Source organism: Erpetoichthys calabaricus, chromosome 13 (assembly GCF_900747795.2).
Source record: "Erpetoichthys calabaricus chromosome 13, fErpCal1.3, whole genome shotgun sequence".
In the NCBI taxonomy this organism is placed as follows: Eukaryota; Metazoa; Chordata; class Cladistia; order Polypteriformes; family Polypteridae; genus Erpetoichthys; species Erpetoichthys calabaricus.
In genome coordinates this window covers 22,286,630-22,309,559 of record NC_041406.2, presented here as the reverse complement: position 1 = coordinate 22,309,559, position 22,930 = coordinate 22,286,630, and the positions used below count along the sequence as shown (strand labels likewise).

The window sequence follows — 22,930 nt, the reverse complement described above, 5'->3', positions numbered from 1 at the left end:
AATCTGGGCACAAAAAGAATGAGCAAAGTTACATTATGGACATGTTACGGCTGGCTAGAGCCACCAACACGTCACCTGTCCTCATCCTACTCGTTTTCTCCTCTGCCTTCGACACAGTCAACTAACAGGTTCCTCCTTGCAATACTCCCTGACAGGTGTTTAGAGTCCTACCTCCAATCAGGTGTCCTGGTGTGAAGAAATGTCAAAGATGCACCAGACAAGCGCAGGGGTTTCTCAAGGATCAGTGCTGGGTCCTCTCCTCGTCTCGCTATACAAATTCTCACTAGGCCCTGTCATCTGGTCCCAATATTTCTCTTATCAGTGCTATACTGATGACATGAACCCATACCTGTTGTTCTCTGTAGAGTACCACACAGTATCAGCTAGAATCTCTACATGTCTCACTGATATTGCAACCTGGATGAAGGATCATCATCACAGCATAACCTGGCATACATGGACCCCTTTGTTATCCAGGCTCGTCTGTCTATTCAGAACGCCTTCTCTACTTAGCTCGGGTCATTATCTCTAAAACCTACCAAGTGTGTACACAGCCTTGGGGTGGTGGTTGATGACCAGCTGTCCTTCACTGGACACGTTGCTACAGTCTCACGGTCTTACAGATTCACACTTTACAACATATGTAAGATCAAACTATACCTGACAGACTATGCAGCAAAACTCCTGCTCCAGGCTTTGGTCTTGACATACCTGGACTACTGTAACACTCTGCTGGCAGGAGAACTGGTATATGTCCCCATGCCACTGCAGACGATTTAAAATGCAGTGGCACATCTGGTGTTCAACCAGAAAAGGCAGTTACATGCCCTTTCCTGATTACTACATTGGCTTCTTGTAGTGACACATATTAATTTCAAATCCTTGGTGCCTGTCTAAAAAGTAAGTCAAAGGGTCAACACCTATCTATATGGAGACACTCACAAGGTCCTACGCTCCTTTGTGACCACTCAGGTATCTGCTGATCAATGTCGTCTGGTGATGCCACCTTTGCAAGGCATGAAATCTCAATCCAGACTCATTTCATGTGTAGCTCCTTACTGGTGGAATGAGCTGCCCATCTCCACTTAAAATTCGGAGTCCCTCAACGTGTTAAAGAAACGCTTGAAGATGTTCTTGTTTAGTGAATTTCTGCCAAACTGATAGGTTTGTGTAACCTAGGAATTGTTAACTCACTTGTATTTTGTTCTAAATTCTTCACTTAGGGGATCAACTTTTGAACCCTTGTCCTGCAGCACTTACTACCAAACCAGTCCCCGTGACAACATCTGTCTTTTTAAGTTGCTTTTGGATAAAAGCACCCACTTTTCAAATAAATGTTACTGCCAGTGTCCACACAGAAAACACGCAGACTGGAAATCAAATACAGGTGATTAATATTAATGACTAAGTCACAAAGTCTCCCATTAATGATATAATGTACAGTTTACCTAAAAAATAAAAAAATGAAAAGAAGCATAAACATGAAAAGTCAATATTTAATTTAAGAACGGTTTTATAAATATAGAAATATGGTCCATTTTCTTAAATATTCTACAGGTGCCATTAGTTTATGTATTAGTATTTTCTTATTATTACCCAAGTGTAAATATGCCTTGGACAAAGTACATCAAAGATCGAAATGTGAGATCACTGACTAGGTTTCCCATCTTTAACTGAACCGTCATCGTTCTCACACTTTCCACATACTGTATCTGGACTGGAGTGATTCCACTAATACTGTACTCAAGGAGCTCTGCTACAAAAAGATGACACTTTTTTGTTGATAGGTTAATTGGCACTTCCTAGTGATGTACTAAGGCAGCAGTTCCAAGTATTATGTAATCATGCCTCCCAAGTCAATTTTGCTCTCTCTCTCCAGTAATTTCTGAACCTACATAGCTAACTCAGGGTCATATGGAGCGGCTTTTCCAGCAGTACTGGTTGCAGCACTGGAATTATAGTAATCCCTCGCTATATCGCGCTTCGCCTTTCGCAGCTTCACTCTATCGTGGATTTTATATGTAAGCATATTTAAATATATATCGTGGATTTTTTGCTGGTTCGTGGATTTCTGCGGACAATGGGTCTTTTAATTTCTGGTACATGCTTCCTCAGTTGGTTTGCCCAGTTGATTTCATACAAGGGACGCTATTGGCAGATGGCTGAGAAGCTACCCAACTTACTTTTCTCTCACTCTTGCGCTGACTTTCTCTGATCCTGATGTAGGGGGATTGAGCAGGGGGGCTGTTTGCACACCTAGATGATACGGACGCTCGTCTAAAAATGCTGAAAGATTATCTTCACTACCTTCTGTGCAGCTGCTTCGTGAAGCAACATGCTGCACGGTGCTTCGCTCTCTTAAAAGCTCGAAGGGCACGTATTAATTTTTGATTGTTTGTTTTTCTCTGTCTCTCTCTCTGCTCCTGACGAGGGGGTGTGAGCTGCTGCCTTCCTTGTAACTGCTTTGTGCCGCTGTGCTTCGCATACTTAAAAGCCAAACAGCCCTATTGATTTGTTTGCTTTCCTCTGTCTTTATGACAGTCTCTGCTCCTGACGCGCACTCCTTTGAAGAGGAAGATATGTTTGCATTCTTTTAATTGTGAGACGGAACTGTCATCTCTGTCTTGTCATGGAGCACAGTTTAAACTTTTGAAAAAGAGACAAATGTTTGTTTGCAGTGTTTGAATAACGTTCCTGTCTCTCTACATCCTCCTGTGTTTCTGCGCAAATCTGTGACCCAAGCATGACAATATAAAAATAACCATATAAACATATGGTTTCTACTTCGCGGATTTTCACCTTTCGCGGGGGGTCTGGAACGCAACCCCCGCGATGGAGGAGGGATTACTGTACTCTTAAATGAGCTGCCCAGTGCAGGGCACACTAAATGAGCATCTTGGGTCACTTGCATTGGGCCAATTTAGATTGATGAATTGTCATGTTTGGGATGAGGGAGGAATTAAAGTAAAGCCCTTGGAGACAATGGTGCCAGATACTGTACACTTGTCAATTTTTTATCAAATGAAAATGTATGAATTAACAAGATTAATAAGAATGTCTCTGGACTGTATCAGGAAACCAGAAGGCATATCAGAAAGGAATCCAAACAAGGACCAAGCATTGGGGGCAAAATATTATATGCTGCATCATTATGTAACACCAAGTTTAATTCAATTCATGTATGAAACCTTTAAAACTAACATTTAATATGTGTTTAATGAGACCAAATACCAGGATCTACATGGGATATCATACGTTCAACAAAATATTTCTGGATAAAACAATAGCAAGTGGTGAAATTCCATTTGAAGGCATATAGGATATGCAGATTCCATACAGACAATGAATTGAACCAAAGCCTCTGGAGGTGTGTTGTGGTGACACTCATCACTGAAGGGTTAGCACAGATACTTACTGCTAAGCTGCCAAAATAGCAAAGAACAAATGTGTCTATAAAACTGCTCACTAATTTTCCAGCAAGCCCCCAAATTCTTTTTATTCAGTACTTGTTAATCAGTCAAACTAATAAAAACTGATCCAGACAAGGATGCAGACAGCAATTAATTGAAGATGCAATCACATACTGCATCCTTGGTGGTATGTAGTAATGAGCCTGAATCACACATGACTTCAGTAATGAGCAAAACACTGTATGGCATTGCAGCTTGGATTGTTTAGCAAATAAACAATACAGTATATAACAAGTAGAAAAGAACCAAACTGACTTTTGAACTGGAATGTGAAATATGTGTTTGTAAAGAATGAAGGATAAAGGAAATTTTTGAAAAAAGTTGTAATTTCAGCAGAGAATGAAAATTTAACATCCTAATACAGATTGAGTTGAAGTCTGTTCTACATGCAGATAGATAGTACATTATTTGTCCCAAGGGGGAATTTAGAAAATGTGCTATCATCATAAAATGAACCAAAACAAATGATAAACCCATAAAATGAAAAAAAAAAATTAAGGATGCACCTTACTTGCAGTGAACTGTACACAGAAAGCATACTCTTGTTAATTGATCACATTTTTAAAAAATAACCAGTATAAAGCCTTTACCAGATTAAATGACCGTAGAATCCACAAAGGTAGGTCTCTTGCACTTAAGTTCTAATTTAGAAGTTTGACTTTTACAATATATTCAGGGAGAAAAGGATTCTGAAGACAGTTCTCTAATTTGTGAATGAATAATGACTACCAAGAATTAAAGTGCTCCTTACAGGTTAAAGACAAAAGAAAAAAAAACGGGTTGCTTGCAAATTCTTTGTTCAACCTTTGACTTATGGACATTCAGGAATATTTCACTTTAATACTTGTTGACTAGCACTTTTTAGTGTGTGCATGCCATGGCAGGTACTATGGAACTGATTTTAAAGAGAATGTACAAATTCTTTAGATTCCTTATGTTACCTAGAGGGAAATGAGTAGAACAGGATCGCTAACAGTCACGTAGTTTGCTATGTATGATGATAACTATTTTAATTTTGAATTAGTTGTAAAAGGTTTTCACATGTGCGGTAAGACAGGTTACAAGGACCAAGGATTATACAAAGAGGCCAATAGCAACAAGCTGACTGCGGTATTATTTGCTAAGCAACACATGGGAATGAATGAGTAATATTTGTAACATTTACTGTTACAAGCACCCAAATGAAAATTGAAAAAAGAATTATACTACTAGTAGTTGAACTGAAAAGATCTTAAACATTCATCAATCAATATTCCACACTTACTTACATACTTCAGGGCAGACGGAAGGAATAGCCAGTCATACAGCAATGAGTGTAGGCCAAGAATAAAGCCTGGATGAGACAGCAGTACGATGCCAGCCATACACACTTCATAACAGGCAATCTTAAATTGTCATTTACCCAAGCAGTGTGTTTTGAGAATGTGGAAATAAACTGGAATCTTTTAAAAGTAAACCACTAAGACATGCAGAGAGTGTGCAAACTGTGCTCAGAAAGCAACAGAACCAGAAATTAAGTTGATTTGAGGAGATGTTGCCATATTTATTACTAATCATTTTGATCATTTTAACTCCAGTCCAGTAATGGTCTATACAAGTGTTTCTTAAACTTTTTATCATCACAACTCAATCTTGCCATTTTTAGGGTCTGCAAGACCCAATCGTTGTTGAATTCTCAGATCACTGTTTCTTTCGGCCTTGGAGAATTGTGACTGATAAACCAGGGGATGAGATAAACGAGGACCCTTACTGCAGCAATGTCAATTGCTTAACCAACACACCGAGATCCTCTTCGGAAACCACCTGTGACCCATTTCAATTAATTACAAGAGTATCTCACGACCTAATGGCAGCAACCCACCATCCACAAACAGTTTAAGAAATCCTGGTGTATACAATACTAAATATTCCACTTCCCCATGGGCATTTTTACCATAAAATGCTACAGTAAATGAGAGTTTTGAGAGATGCACTCTCATAAGAATTTGCCTGCCTATGGAATTACCAAGATTGATTCAAACCAAAATAAATAAATGAATTAGCAATGAATGTCCATTTTAAAGGTTGGTCGGTCAGACATTTTCCAACCCGCTATATCCTAACACAGGGTCATGGGGGTCTGCTGGAGTCAATCCCAGCCAGCACAGGGTACAAGGCAGGAACAAACCCTGGGCAGGGCACCAGCCCACCACAGGGCACACACACACACCAAGCACACACTAGGGACAATTTAGGATCGCCAATGCACCTAACCTGCATGTCTTTGGACTGTGGGAGGAAACCCACGCAGACAAGGGGAGAACATGCAACATGCAGGGAGGAGCCGGGAAGCGAACCAAGATCTCCTTACTGCGAGGCAGCACAGATACCACGGCACCACCGTACTGCCCCCATTTTAAAGGTGTAATTAATATACAAAAACGTCCCACACGTGCAGAGGCCACTAGTCCATCAGAGGCCATGCTCACACGCCTGTTTTCATGCAATAGTACATTTTTGGATTGTAGAATGTAAGCAAAGTCCTGTGTGGGCATATACAGTATGAACCTAAGGGACCCTAGTCAGGAATCCAACCAAACTCTTCTAAAGGTCAACAGTTCAAATCTTATCACTGCCTCATATGATGGAGGTGTAGAAAGATGCTTTTTGAATTTGAGTGGACTGTTTATGTAACAGCAGTTTGAGATAATGGTCTGCTTTCTAAGGTCATTGGATAAAAATGGCTCATTCACTCAGGCTCACTCATAAAAGTATTGTATATTGAGAAAAATTTATTTTCAAATGAAATATCTTCTCATTTTAACATAATGATACTAATTTACAGTATACTGTGTAAATTTACTCTTATTTATTTATATTTTATTATGTAAAATATAGACTCAAAAGGAATTGTATGCTTCCAGGCGATCAAGACAAAATGGATGCTGTAAAAATTGTTTTTGTGCCTTATTTAAATATATAATGTTAAAGTACATTGGAGATGTTTACTTTTAATTAGCTACAAAATGCCAGGTCACTCCCAAATACTTTTAAAACAGTTATATATTGATGATCTTGAATAAAAAATGTATTTTTTATATCTAAATATTCAGAGTAAATACCTGTGCCGATGGATGACAGCATTGAAGAGTTTGCCGTCTCTCCAGCTGCTGGTGAAGTTATCACATCTCAAACCCTGGTAGCCTTCCACCATTCGCTGGGACCAAAGCAGCAGTTTCTCTTTGGCGGTCATATCTTCTGACTGGCCACAAACTTGAATGTCGGAAATCTATAGAAAAGGAAAATGAAAAGATCACAAATTTCAAGTTGCAATGATTTAACATGTTTGCAGATGTTTGCATTTATTTGAATTAAACCTATTGTATTTATGGCAGTGCTGAGGGATGGGATGCCATTTGTTTAGTCAGTCATTCTCCAACCCGTTATATTCTAACACAGGGTCACGGGGGCCTGCTGGAGCCAATCCCAGCCAGCACAGGAACAAATCCCGAGCAGGGCTCCAGCCCATCGCAGGGCACACACACACACACCAAGCACACACTAAGGACAATTTAGGATCGCCAATGCACCTAACCTGCATGTCTTTGGACTGAGGGAGGAAACTCACACAGACACGGGGAGAACATGCAAACTCCACACAGGGAGGACCCAGGAAGCAAACCCAGGTCTCCTTACTGTGAGGCAGCAGCGCTACCACTGCGCCACTGTGCTGCCCACACCTTTTGTTTAGAGTTTACATATTCTCCATATAATAATAATAATAATAATACATTTTATTTATATAGCACCTTTCCCATGCTCAAGGCACTTCACAGAGTCTACACTACAATATAATGTTTATTTCATCCATTCAAATATTAGAATATTGAAACAATTTTGATGAGAACAGGCCATTTAGCCCAACAAGCTCATAAATCCCAAATTTCTCGAAAAGGACAGCAAGGTGAATTTTAAATGTTCCCAAAGTACTACGCTGTACTACTCTACTTGGTACCATATTCCAAGTTATTGTGGTTCACTGCATTCCATTAAGTTTCCAAAGTTTATTCCTACCAATAATGAAAAAGAATATTATAGACATGACACTTTGGTTGTGTAACCTTCATCCTAATGTGAAAAACACATTTTGCACATATTTGTGTATGCAAGGCTAAATGTTCCATCCATTGCCTAACAGCCACTTCTGCCAGGCTAGGCTTCACTTCCCTGTAAGCATGCACTGGATTAATGAGGATAGCAAGTAGATGGAAGGATGGGTGTTTTGATAATGTAGTCTGACACCATACTAGTTCATACTCTTTAATTAATAATGTTAGGGTTAATAAATATGCTGAATACCTAGTATGAAAAACCACACTGTTTAGGCCAGTTTGGAATTGACATTCAGCCTAATGTGATTGCAGCTGTGCACAAGAGTGGGCCCTGTGATGCATGGGCAACTTGCCCAGGGCTGTTTCCTGTCTTATACCCATTGCTGCCTAGATTGGCTCTGGCTTCCCACAACCCTAATTTGGATTAAGTAGGTTTGAGAAAATAAATTATAATATGAGATAATAAATAATGATGATGTTGAAGCTAAAAATAACATTTTCACATGCCTGGGTAAACAAGATTGACAAACAATGCTGTAATACTAGGCAAAACACTCACTCATCTGACAGCACATTCAATATCCATCAGATGTCACTCTTGCACTGAAAGAATTTTCGTGTGCAAGTCCTTACATTTGTGATAATTCTATAATCTAACATTATGGTAACTTATGTTATAAAACACAACAAAAGAGTCTTTTTAAATTAATCATAAGAATACAGAATTGCAATTTAAGTTAACTCGACTTTTATTTTACCACTTCAGAAAACACAATAGCCGTAGGAAGTGAGGTGGGCTGCAGTTTATAGTACGACATAATTAGACGTGCATTTCAGAATTGAATTTGGGTACTAAAGTGACCCAAGGAGGAATGCTTGGCAAGAAAAATGGAAAAGATTTGTGGAAACATTTTGATCAAGTCCTTTCTGGAATGACTATTTAGAATACTTAACTATAAGAGCTTCTTAAGAAGATATATGAATGTCAAGATAAATGTCACAGAATGCACACACAAGACATATACAGTCCTTAAGGTGCAATTAAATATCCCTTTAAAAAATGAAATAATGGGAAAAATTTGGAACATGTCATCTCCACACAATCAAAAATGAACACCACAAAGGAGGTATCCCAGTCTTGTTCTGTGCTACACCTCATCCAAACTTATTTTAGGAAAATGATATGAAACAGCACACTATGACACACTGGGGATTCCAAGAGTTTTGGCTCTGATCTATTGTATCCGTAAGTATGTTTTGTCTCATTTTACGGACATGCATTAAAGGGGTGACGGATAATTAGCAACAACACATATTTATACCAAGTCAGGAGTTAGGTCTCGGGTTGAAGTCGAGCAAAATCTTAATTAAGGGAAAATAAAAAAACTGCCCCTGATGATTGCACAGCAATTGCTAAGAATAAATGCGTGAACAGATTTCAGCCTTTTGGATCAGAAAAATCAAGCAGAACAACATAAGCTTTTGGTCTTCTAGCAGGTAAACAACATGCAGACTCGTGAAAAATGACCCAGATGGAAGCCAGAAGCCCACAGGCAGCGGGTTGTAAAACTGCCCAAATCTAATTTTAAACAAAAGTAGCACTGTTGCCTTTGGAAATCTGACTGGCAGTCCTAGTAATTTCCATCGTTTTGGGGAATTTCTCCTGGCAGGATTCAAAGGGTCTTGCTGTTGAATGGACTGAACAAAAGTCTGTTTCTCAAAGAAGGAATGTGCCTTGAGCTTCACTGCGGGTGTGGCAAAACCCTCCTCAATTTCTGCTTTGGATTTTTTTTTTTAAGTGTGCCAAGTGGTTGAGAAGAAAGTGCCAACTTGTGTGTGTGCATGCATGCATTTTTTTCCTTGTTCCTCATGAAAGAAGCAAAACTGTTCCTCTGTGGATATGATGACTCATTTGTGGCACAAAAGTGCTCCACCCTTCAGCTTCTTCTTTTATTTAACTAAATCATTTACTGTTTTCTTTCACAACCTAAGCAGTTTAACCCTTAATAAGTTTTTGTACTGGTTTAGAGAGCAAACACTTTGCTTATAAATATTTATGAAGGCAAGTAGCGAAAAAGAAAACCTGGTACCAATATGTTACGTATAGACTATGTCCCAATCAGGACCCTCTTCACCAGCCAGAACTTGAAATAAACAATGCCAGACCACAGAATGCAAAAAGGAGAACTTGGATGAGGGATGTGGCAAACTGTACACAAGAAAAGTGAAGATATAGAAACCTCGGATAGAACATCCGATGTCTCGTTACTCTGTGCAAGCATACAGTAGCTATACAATGCAGAATCTTAACTATGCCACAGCCAGCATGCCAACAGTTTCCATTAATTCAGCCACAGTCATTCATTCCACCCCACACTCCTAGTCAAATTTTAATCCCTGGTTTCCAGCTGCAGAAGTTGGGAATATTATGGACTTCTTGAATTGCACATGCCCTGGGTTAGTGTTACCTAAAAAGGAACACAGGTCTGCTGACTCCTGGGTGGTCCCCGATGAATACTAAACTGGAATTTAGTTAGAAACTATTTATAGGGAAAGGTGCTCATGCAACTGTTTGCATGACGTTGCTTGTTTCACTAAAAGGGCAACAGTACCCCAGTGTATCCATCCAACATGACTCAGTTAAGCAGTTTAATATCCACCCATGAACCTTGTGAAAATCTGTTTCACTCTTTACCCATAGAAATGAGTGCATTTCATGTATCAAACTCCTCTTCATGGTGTTTACTATAATGCATACTATTTCAGATAAGAACTGTCTGTGGAAATGCCAGTTTTTAAATGAAGAGCTCAGGTAATTAAAACTTCCCAGAAGTTAATTTACTTTGAATGGTTTTATTACGTTACAGTTGGTGTAGCTTAATGACTACAGGACAAAACTGTACATTGTGAAGAGGACAGTTCAGTCCCTACCAATAATTTACTATGTGGCCCTGATCGAAGCCCTTAAACGTTCTAAAAATATAGAAACAAGTGTACCACAATGAATAAACCATCACATAAAACTGTACATAAGGATAATTCATACAAATCAAGGCAAAAAACGTGAAGCCCAGCCCCCTTTACTCACAAGGAGGCTGTGCCAAATTGTGTCATGCACCACATGATTGTGTCACCTACAGTAAATCTTTTATAAAGACTGTCACACACGCAAGCCATTTAGTGTGATTTACTGGCTCTGTTCAGGTAGGAGAGATTGGGAAGGATGGTAATTTGAAACAGTTGATAAATGTCTGTACATCTTTTCCCTTGGAGTGGAGGACGCTTCTGCTTTATCCCTGGAAACCCTACCCTTCTGGTCGTTCTTCTAGTTAAGGAGATGGACAACTAAAAACTGGGGATTATTTTGGGCCCTGCTCCCAAAGAGGACAGATCCTTCGTAGAGATTTATTTTAATGGATAAGTATGACAGTAAAATATATATATATATATATGAATTTAAATGTAAGGAATGTGGGCTAGTTTTGACTTCATTTCAATCTGTAGCTGCCTGATATCTTCCTTACCTTTACTTCAGTCATATTAGCTCATTATGTAGCTGACAACAAGACAAATACATACTATAGGTGGCGTGCTTCCTCTAGAGGCATTTAGAAGTCCTCATAGCTCTATCGGGGTATACAAATCTTGCCACTTTCAAAGTCATCTTAAGTAGGAAAGTTGTCATGTAACATGCTGTTGAAGTAGACAGCTTATTAAAATATCTTAGACTAAATAAGTTAGCTAGCCGAAAAAGCCATTTGGACTGAATGGCTGCCACTCATTTGTAACATGTTGTATGCTTTCATAATGTAGGTAGTTATAAATGGACACTGGCACCCAGTTTCCCTTTTGTTAAAATTTTGAATTCATCTTTCTATCCATATATTGTCAAACGTTCAGAGCTGCAGTGTGCCATAGCTTAAACTGGCAAATTCGGGCACAAGGCAGGAATCAACTCTGTAGAGGTAGCCAACCCACTGCTAGGGACACTCATGTATATGCCCAAACTCACTCACCCCAGGCACATTCCATTTGCCAGATTACCTCAGACACGCAAAATCTCCAACTTTCAGACATGGAAAAGAAGGAAGACCATCTAGAAATGGGCATTGGATCCCAAAGTAAGAGTGCAGTGATGGGAACGCTGTGCAGTAAAAATTGGCACCATTCTTCAGATGAAACATAAAACCAAGTTCTTGACCCACTGTGGTGATATAAGATTCCTGGTCATCTTTTTAAAAGAATAGGATGTTTCCTGATGTCCTGGCTAAATCGGCCACTACAGAATAGTCATTCCCTATAATGATCCCTTGTCCCTTATTGGCTAACTATTCCTCTCACTCCCTCATCACCTAATAGCTAATATGTGGTGCTCATTCTGACACAATAATGGCTGATGTTGCTAAACATGCAGGCAGATGTTACACATTTGGTGTGACATAAAATTCTACTTGCAGTCCTGTGATTTTTGTAAAATAATTTTCCTGTTTTAAGATGTATGCTCCAAGATTAAATATTTTAGTATCCATTTCAAGATGAGCTAACTTGTTTCAAGATACAGGACAATTATTCTCCACTGGTATTAAGAAATTTCCACTTATATTAGTGATTTATTCTTTGTTCCTTGGCCTTCATTTTTCAGTGTACTAAAATTAAGAATTATTTTCTAATATTCAGTGTATTTAAAACAAGGTCTGATCTCAAGTAATTTTGATCTAAAAAACAGCATTTTCTTTACTTATTTCAAAGATTTGAACACTTATCAAAGTTTTCTTATTTCTAGATTGGAACTAGCTTATTTTAAGATCCATCCATCCATTATCCAATCATAACTACAGGGTCACGGGGGTATGCTGGACCAATCCCAGCCAACACAGGGTGCAAGGCAGGAAACAAACCCCGGGCAGGGCGCCAGCCCACCGCAGTATTTTAAGATGCCTTGGCAAATAAAATTATCTTGCTGCATGGAGAGTCATTTTCTCCTGAAATTCAATGATTATATCTTATTTTTAGCTAAGCTTTATTGCAGTGTTGTTGAAGTGTCTGTCCCAATGTCTTTGCAAAGTACTTTGAGCAGGTTAGGAAAGCGCGATACAAATGTAATTAATTATTATTATTATTATTATCCTCCAGCTACAAAGAGATTCTGCATACTTCTATGCAATGTCACTGTGCAGTTTACAGTTTTCTTTTCTAAGCGGATGGCAAAGAAAGAATCAAACTACTGTAGAATGAAAAACACCACAAGGTACATTTCAATAGTCCAACATGCAAGGTATGTGAAATGCCAAATACGCAATTTGCAGCTCACTTACTTTGCAAAGTGCAGAGCTGCCATTCTCAAGTGTGAAATTAAAAGTAGCCAATGTCCTCCTCTACTTAGTGATGAAATGAGTCAAACAAAAATAAATAATTTAAAGTTGGGTTCACTAACTTTCAGAATTCTTCTAAAGCTAGGATTTATGTGAGTATATTTTATTGGCTACTGTTAAGATTATTTTCTTATATTTTTTTTAGGAAGAAATAAAGAATTGCCGGGGAAAAAAATGATTTAAGGAAGAGCACTACTAGTGAGTCACTCACCAGATGGCAGTGCCACACCCATGTCTCTGTTTTTTTAGAGAATTAAAGGCTGATGACCAGGAGACTGTGACTCACTACGCAAAAGAGCAGCTTTGCAAAGTAAAAACACAGACGCTTCATAATGGCATGATTCTGGTCTTCCAAACACCACCATCTGATTTTTGGACCCCCCCCCCCCTCCCCCCAAACAAAAAAAAAAAAACAAGCATATGCAAGATTTTTTTGGCAAATTAACAAAATGAGTTACTAAAGTAGCCGTGACTCTGATTAAAAAAGAAAGTCAAGCTTATTCCAGTCATGCTAAAATGCTGATGATCAGAAAAAAGTCAATTCTAATTGATTCCACTGAGACTTATTAGGCCAACATGGTTCTGGGCACGCAGCACTCCGTGAGTAAGGGTATAATACAGTAATGCAGCCTACTGATTATTGTTGTTTTTCCCTGTCTATTAGGTTTACAGGTACCCTAACAAAAATGTATTTCCACATTTTGAACTGTAAGCTATAGCCTTATCTGCAGGATAATATCTCAAAAAATATAATGGTGGTTCTTTTTTTTTAACTTAACAGCCATGCAGACTGAAGATCTTCATAAAACTTTTTCAGTTCCCTATTCATACATTAATAAAATTACAAGTGAATAAAGCAATCTTGTTTTTAAAGTTAAACCTGTCTTGATAGGGTCAGCTACAAGAAACAGCCTTCACTAGTAAAGACAGATGCTTGGAAATGTCTAATCCTCTTCCTTAATGGCTGCTGATCCAGCACATTTTCTAAAATCCATCTATCCTGTTATAAATACGCTTCCTCTAATTTATGATCTCAGCAGCAAAGGTTAAGAAACATTAAGAAGATACTAACAATCAAATTGGGACCTAAAAGTGAAGATTCAGTAAAGTGTGATGTTGATTTGGCAGGTTAAATTAGTGTACCTAAGATAATGTCTACCAAAAATGCACAGACTTCCTACCTGGAAATGAAGGATTATGGTCCATATCAGCCCTAATGTGAGTTTAGGGTTCCCATCTGCAATATCATCATTTCGAATATTCACCAGTTTGACCTATAAAGCAAGCAAACATCATTTGGTATAATAAGATTCTTTAAAAAAAGAATACAAATTACAGTACAAAACACAAGTCGTAATGCAATACGCATCTTCAAAATTATTATCACAGTTCTTAATTAAGGTCTTTTCTGTTTCTGGATATAAATTCTCATGTTATTTGAATTATATAAATAGTACCAAAATTAGATAATTAGAAGAAAATAATAAATAAACTGCAAGTATAAAAGCACTTAAAATAATTGTACCCAATCATTTACTTTTTGAAATCTGCTTTATTCAGTTTGAGTTGTGGTGAGCTTAAAACCATCCGGGCATCCTAAACATCCATCACAAAACCTACTCACTTGTAATACTCTGATACAATAACAATTTGTTTAATATGTTTACTTTGTGTTATTTTATGCTTTTTACCTTGAAGAAAGTATTTACAAGATTGTTTTGAGAATTTTAAAGCAAATTACAATAGAAACATTTTATTCCTGTTTTCTTTTTTACGTGACACAATGTAATGCAACATGTGATCACGTTTGTTGAGTCAATTACAACACGGGATGTGACGCTCTAAATGTGGTTTTGCTCACATCAGACTTTATTCTTCAATGGATAAATGTTTCAAATCCAAGTAGGCCCTGGTGTCATGTATCATTTTTGCTTTTCATCTTCTTTTTGACTTTGACTTCTGATTCTTGTCCTTGTACTTGTGTTTTGGTTGCCTTCTCGTTTGCCTTTTATCTGGCTTTGATCGTTTTCTGTCTGACTTCGATTCTTGCCCTACATAATCATCCCCTGGTTATTTTCCTCACAGTAATTCTTTGACATGAGTGTGTCATAACACTCGTTTTAGGACCAAAGAGAGTAACTGGACTGAAATTTGAATGCATTGCTTTGAAGGAATAAAGGGCCACTGCTAATCACTGCAACATCCTTCCATCTCTTATTCATTCTTATTGATGTATTTGATAATGATATTCAAGACGAAGATACATTTTCGTCATCACCACGTGACTTTTGTGTAACACCAAAACAAGATCCGAACACGGACTGATGCATGTCAAAATGATATAGATTATATTGTGCTTTTTTGGGAGTCGTGTAGGGCAGGATAACACTCTACCCTCTTACAGATTTGTTGAGTGTGCAGCACAGCATTTTGCTGTTAATTGTGCTGCATGTATGAGAAGATTTTTATGAAGGCAAATGATGTTAAGGGAGGAATTTGCAGCTGTTCTCGTCAACTACAATTCACATTCATCTGTAAGGTGAGAATAAAAACCTGTTTTTAACTCAAATGGTAATGAATTAAATGACATTGCATCATTGACGTCGTGTCTGTGTGCTTGGGCACGTTTGGTAATCACAGTATTCCCAAATCCTACTGAGCTTTGCCCGGGCCCACCTCTTTGAAGCCGGCATGGCACAGTATGGTTGGCCTGGCATGGAACGATCACACTAGTCAAACGAACTAGACCTTGGATGGTTACAGGCAGACAAACGTGCTCGGGACATTGCTAGTGTGAGTACACCCTTAGAAAACTGTATAGGCCAGAGGTGGCAACCTAACAAGTCAAAATCATAGTATGTACACTTGAAGGCACTGAAGTCTGGATCCACATTTAAAGAAAATGGCTGACATTCAACTGTTGAGTTTCTGAGAATCTTACGTTGTTTGAATATCTGAATGAAACTGGTACAAACTTGGCACCCTGTAATGGCAGTGAATCTCAAAAGCATCAAGGTTAAAATGATCTGTGTATGATTTACACATATTTCTAAAATGTACAGTTGGGAATAGTGTGTACACATAAAAACCAGCTAAAGTTTTAATAAAACTGTAGTAACATAGGCTGAATGTACTCCAGCCCAGATTCAAGGCTATTTGTTTGTACTGAAAAGATTTTGTTCTTTATTATCATGTGAATAAATTTCTATTGGGTCTAGTAAAGTCAATGTACGGTACATAAATCCCATAGACATTATAGTATCTTAAATGGACATCAGTTTAGTTTACCAATTACACCAAATACTTTAATAGTTATCTATTCAACACTCCCAATGCCTCACTGATTTTATCTTGTTTAATCAACCCAGGAAGCAAGTCTCACCTGGCGGTGTTTGAGGAAGTCCAGTGCAATCTGTACATTCTGCAATTTGTGAAATCGCATGCGGCCTTTTTCACGGGGCTGTAGAAAGGCAGAGAAAAAGGAAAAATAAAAGATTAATTTTATGTTGTGGTTTCTGTTCGAAACAAATAGCAAAGACATTTTCCGGTGTACCATAGCTTAGCGAGTAGCAAGAGTCAAGATGCAAAGTGCTTTTCCCCTCATAAAAATGGAGATTAATTCTTAATTATTTCAATTTCAAACCATTATTGTTAACAATCTGGTCTTAAAGTTTTCATTTATGGTTTGGTTTCAAAAATCAGAAATTGCACTTCAAGGTTATTATATTTTCAAGTTTTGTAATGTAAACATTTTTATTAAAGGTTAAAATTACCTTTATTGCAAATGAAATGGTGAATACATTTTCTATATTTAGATGTGCTATAAATTAGAAGAGGAAAGCACAGAACAATATTTTATCAATGCTTCTCACTGCTTAATTGAAGAATAAAGAAACAGATACTATTATTGTAATTGGATGGCACCCCCATAATGTACATGGTGGTTCAATATGTGATTCTTCCTGAACTGCAGGAAGAGTTTAGTTATTTTTAAAGGCACATACATTAGTATGTAAAATGACTTCCCTTGGCCATATGCAGGAACAGTATCAAGGCCACTTTATTTTTGATTTTTTTCTGAAACTGTAATGATGTTGATAATTACACTTCCATTCTGACATTGCTACTAACAGTAATCATATTAAGATTTGCTCTATAAATCCTCATACAGAACCAGATCTTACAGGCTTGTATTTCTAGTTTCAGTTCATCATTTCTATTATCCCCATTCTTTTCTCTCGTATGGGAGTCAAGGCTAGTAGCAATGAATGCAGAACAGGATCAAGACCTTTTGGGAAACCTGCTCATTTTGATGACCTAACTTACAACATTAGAAATAATGGAAGCTTAGCTAGAAAACTACAGAATTAGAGCAGATCCACCCTCAAATTTAAAATTCTAAACTCTTTAATCATATCTGTATTCCATCTTTTTATGCTACCTAACATAGTTACAACATTTTTGAAGAGTATTTGAATTCTCGCCTCATATGATTATTATATATAATTCACATATTAATGAACCTTTAGATAAATGGAAGAACAAACACCAAATAGAGTTTAGATCACTACCATTGTACATAAACCTTTTTCGCTTGTTTTAAGATATGCATTATATCATTAAGTTGGGAAGACATTGAGTATATGCCCTTCAATAAGTCGATTCATAAAGGCAAAATTAATTGCTAATCTTGTGATAAGCTTTAAAGCTTTAAAAGTAGGATTCCAGATTTTCAGATATGCCTGGGGGACATTATTTTAGTTGACCAATCCTTCCTTGTACAGAACTTTCATCAGTTGCTGAGAGTAAATAAAATAAAATCACTTACATCCCCCTTTAAACACTGTAAACCATGGACAAAAACAGTCAGGCAACAAACAAGAGTTGCACTACGTCATCAAATTACATTAGCATGCAGCTATTACAGAGGTTACAGCCCAGCCAATCACAAGGTCAGCTGAGGAATTAGTAAGCATTTAAGAAGACTGGTTGGCTGCAAATGATGTCACAAGCAAGATGCCTGGCAGAGTAACTTTATGAACTGTCGGTAACTGGACACTGGAAAGGACGAGAATCATTCAAAACCTCAGCATTCTCTTGATATTTAACTTAAAACATCATCAACGTTATTTCTTTTTGTTATCGTTAACATCAAAAGAAAATAAACTAATGTCTCTGGATAAATACTTTAGAAATACATTTTTTATTATTCTATGTATCCTAAACAGATATGAATTTACATATTGTAAAACATAAACCATACCCAAAGCATTCATGCAGTTGTGTAATGATTACAAATATATTGGCATATATCAGCTATTTGTGCATATGATATTTAATGTATAAACAATAAATATATATCCCAAAATTATCTGCTTTTCCAGGTGATGGTTGCAGCACATTTAATATATATATAATGTGTGTATGTATATCGCATTGTTTTTGTATATATATGTGTGTCTGTGTGTGTGTGTGTGTGTGTGTGTATATATATATATATATATATATATATATATATATATATAAACATACAGTACATACATAAACACATACACTGTATGTACTGTATGTGTTGTGTGTGTATGAATATTACATCTATGTATAATTCAATATACTGTATAAGTGATCCCAATATACAGGTATTTTATAGTACTTAATCAGCATGCATCTTTAAAAGTAAAAAATAAGTCATCCAATGTTAACACATAAAAAGAATGATGCAAATACAATGTTTCTGCTGTTCAGTCTTCCTGTGTCACATCACATATAAATCCTTTTCTGCATTGAGTTAGCTTTTACCTTTTTATCCTTATACATATATTAAGATGTATCATGAAACAGACTGTGTTTGCAATTGTGTGTACATACTGTATGAGTATCTGCACAAATACCTGCATAAAAGTGTATGTATTGTATTGTATGCATAGCGGCTGACTCACTACATACTACAGGGATTATATCACTAAGATGATTTTAAAGCACCCTGGAATTCCCCAAGAAGGTGTTATAGACTTCACCTTTGGATAGTAATGTCTGATGTCTTAGCAGTTACAAATGCCTTAATTAGGCAAAATGTGTAGATAAAAAAATGAGTGAGTGGTTTGGTATACTGTATGTATGAGTGACTGTGTGCATATGTATTATACAGTATATACAGAGAACATTTATGTACTTTAAATATTCACTAATATATTCTTATTTGTGTGGTTTACAAATACATATACCCCATGCAAGTGTGTGCCTCTTTTTAATAAAGCATTGGTACGTGTGCATATTGACTGAAGTCTGAGGAAATTTCTTTTTCACAGGTCATTTAAACTACCATGCGTGGAAAAAACTTAAAATTTTAAGAAGCCATGAAGAGCAATGCTGAAATTGTAGAATGGAGTATCACCCTTTCTTTAGATCAAGTGTTTATCATCTTAGATTTTCAATTAAAAAAAGAAAAACTGAATACAGAAAGTGACATCACCAGTAGCCTAACCAGTTAAGTGAACCATGCCAAGGCAAGGACGTGCCCAAATGCAAACCCACTCACCAACCGCAAGTTCCTGATAACGTCCCGTTCCCTTGGCTACCCCCAGCATGAGCAGTGCAAAAAAAGGAGGCAAAGGCAGAAGGGCAAAGGTCAGGGCAGAGGTCAGCAAACAGAAGGTAAAAAAGGATAAATCAGGAGACAAACAGAGCACAGAAAGCAAAGTAAGGTTAATGTGTTAACTTCTTCAAGAGGTGTCCGTTAGGACCAGTACAAGTCAGTACGCATCAGCAGCAGAAACAACAAAAGTCTCTAATTATAGTTAAAAACTATCAGAAAAGAATTCATTCATGTCTGTCCCCAGGACCAGCTGGTTATTATTTAAAAGAAGAATCTAAAATGTGTGCATATTTTCTTCACATGTTCCTAGGGTTGGTGTACTATAAGCGAGTGAGCTCTTCACAAGCATAAAGTATTTTGTAAATAATATCAAAAATATAGTTATATAATAACTTATAGCTTCTCAAAAAGCATTGACACTTAAGTGCATGCAGCATGTTTTGGTTTTCCATGATACTGTTACAATGTCTAGCATTATAATCATATTACAACCAAAAATTCCTAAAGTTACTCAAATATTTCTGTTGGTTTGCTGTGGTGATTGCAGCCCCTCCATCAAGATAAGGGATTTTAGAACTGAAGTAGTGACAAAAGACATAAAGGACATTGTGCTCAGTTATATGCTGTCTGATGAATGAGTCATCAAACCGAGGTCCTGACACCCTGTGGTCATTAAAGATCCCATGGCAGTACTTCTAACAGTACACTGATAATCCCTTTGTCCTGACTTGATTGCTCCTCTCACTTGGACAAACTCAGCTGTGGGACTGAGGTTGAACACCAAAAGAAAGATGAGGCCTGAAAGGCAAGGATTAAAAAAAAAATCTAAAACTATTTTGAATTATTAAATAAAACAATTATATAAAAAAATAATTATACACCCTAGGTGTTAAAGTATTATTGCCATCACTTTTCTTGATTAACTCAATTCATGGATGCTGGGAGCTGGTGCCTGGGTGCAAAGCAAGAACTAATCAAAAATAGTATAAATGTACATTAATTCATTATTAAAACAGGTAAATTTTAAAATATGATCAGATTTTTAAAATACATATAATAAAAAACAAAATACCCAATAAAACAAAATCTGAGTTGATGTTCTAATGTTAAATGCTACTTAGGATGTAGCCAGGATTTAATGCCTGAATGCCTTCCTGGCTGCAGGTTACAAAGTATTGCACATTATCTACAGTATATAAAACAAAATTTAGAGAAGATGATATAAAACATCAATAACTAGAAATTCTAGTATAGAACACTACCTGAAACTATGCCACTGTAAGTAAAGGAATACACAACCTAAAAATGATATTTTTTTATAAGCTACTTATCTCATGTTGTAGTATGGCCAAGAAAAAAATTTTTACCTCATGTTTTCATTGTGAAAGTGCATAACAAAGATTTTCACATAATGAGACCCAATAGTGACCAACAGTGGACACCAGCAAACAATGTGAAAAATGTCCAAGGAAAAAAGAAAGAATTTTCACATAACTCGTGTTGCATAATCAACATGTCTGTTATCCTTTGAATGCTGAAAACATGCAAACTGCATGCATTTTTTTGCTAGCTATAATATTACTAATACTTACTTCTGGAAAACCCATTGCACAACATAAACAGGAAAGGTATATTCCCATAATTCTGTACTTTTGAATTCTAGACAGGATTTTTTGACAATTGAATGAGTGGGAGAGGGAGACCTTCAACTCAAAAGCATGTGGATTATGAGACAATAGTTACAGTGGTGTGAAAAACTATTTGCCCCCTTCCTGATTTCTTATTCTTTTGCATGTTTGTCACACAAAATGTTTCTGATCATCAAACACATTTAACCATTAGTCAAATATAACACAAGTAAACACAAAATGCAGTTTTTAAATGATGGTGTTTATTATTTAGGGAGAAAAAAAATCCAAACCTACATGGCCCTGTGTGAAAAAGTAATTGCCCCCTTGTTAAAAAATAACCTAACTGTGGTGTATCACACCTGAGTTCAATTTCCGTAGCCACCCCCAGGCCTGATTACTGCCACACCTGTTTCAATCAAGAAATCACTTAAATAGGAGCTGCCTGACACAGAGAAGTAGACCAAAAGCACCTCAAAAGCTAGACATCATGCCAAGATCCAAAGAAATTCAGGAACAAATGAGAACAGAAGTAATTGAGATCTATCAGTCTGGTAAAGGTTATAAAGCCATTTCTAAAGCTTTGGGACTCCAGCGAACCACAGTGAGAGCCATTATCCACAAATGGCAAAAACATGGAACAGTGGTGAACCTTCCCAGGAGTGGCCGGCCGACCAAAATTACCCCAAGAGCGCAGAGACGACTCATCCGAGAGGTCACAAAAGACCCCAGGACAACGTCTAAAGAACTGCAGGCCTCACTTGCCTCAATTAAGGTCAGTGTTCACGACTCCACCATAAGAAAGAGACTGGTCAAAAACGGCCTACATGGCAGATTTCCAAGACGCAAACCACTGTTAAGCTAAAAGAACATTAGGGCTCGTCTCAATTTTGCTAAGAAACATCTCAATGATTGCCAAGACTTTTGGGAAAATACCTTGTGGACTGATGAGTCAAAAGTTGAACTTTTTGGAAGGCAAATGTCCCGTTACATCTGGCGTAAAAGGAACACAGCATTTCAGAAAAAGAACATCATACCAACAGTAAAATATGGTGGTGGTAGTGTGATGGTCTGGGGTTGTTTTGCTGCTTCAGGACCTGGAAGGCTTGCTGTGATAGATGGAACCATGAATTCTACTGTCTACCAAAAAATCCTGAAGGAGAATGTCCGGCCATCTGTTCGTCAACTCAAGCTGAAGCGATCTTGGGTGCTGCAACAGGACAATGACCCAAAACACACCAGCAAATCCACCTCTGAATGGCTGAAGAAAAACAAAATGAAGACTTTGGAGTGGCCTAGTCAAAGTCCTGACCTGAATCCAATTGAGATGCTATGGCATGACCTTAAAAAGGCGGTTCATGCTAGAAAACCCTCAAATAAAGCTGAATTACAACAATTTTGCAAAGATGAGTGGGCCAAAATTCCTCCAGAGCGCTGTAAAAGACTCATTGCAAGTTATCGCAAACGCTTGATTGCAGTTATTGCTGCTAAGGGTGGCCCAACCAGTTATTAGGTTCAGGGGGCAATTACTTTTTCACACAGGGCCATGTAGGTTTGGATTTTTTTTTCTCCCTAAATAATAAAAAACACCATTTACAAACTGCATTTTGTGTTTACTTGTGTTATATTTGACTAATGGTTAAATGTGTTTGATGATCAGAAACATTTTGTGTGACAAACATGCAAAAGAATAAGAAATCAGGAAGGGGGCAAATAGTTTTTCACACCACTGTACGTGAAAATTCTTTTTCCCATCGACATTTTTTCCATTGTT

General features: G+C 37.3%; 1 protein-coding gene across 11 annotated transcripts in view; it reads right to left on the bottom strand.

Annotated features, from left to right (window-relative positions):
* pleca (plectin a) overlaps window positions 1-22,930 on the bottom strand; it is an 828,744-nt gene that overhangs the window by 76,391 nt on the left and 729,423 nt on the right. For all 11 annotated transcript variants that reach the window (XM_051935602.1, XM_051935603.1, XM_051935606.1 and 8 more), the window contains 3 exons: window positions 16,316-16,393; window positions 14,115-14,207; window positions 6,572-6,738 (listed from right to left, as the gene is read on the bottom strand). In XM_051935602.1, coding sequence (XP_051791562.1) covers window positions 6,572-6,738; window positions 14,115-14,207; window positions 16,316-16,393 — 338 coding nt within the window. The remainder of the gene's footprint in view (window positions 1-6,571; window positions 6,739-14,114; window positions 14,208-16,315; window positions 16,394-22,930) is intronic.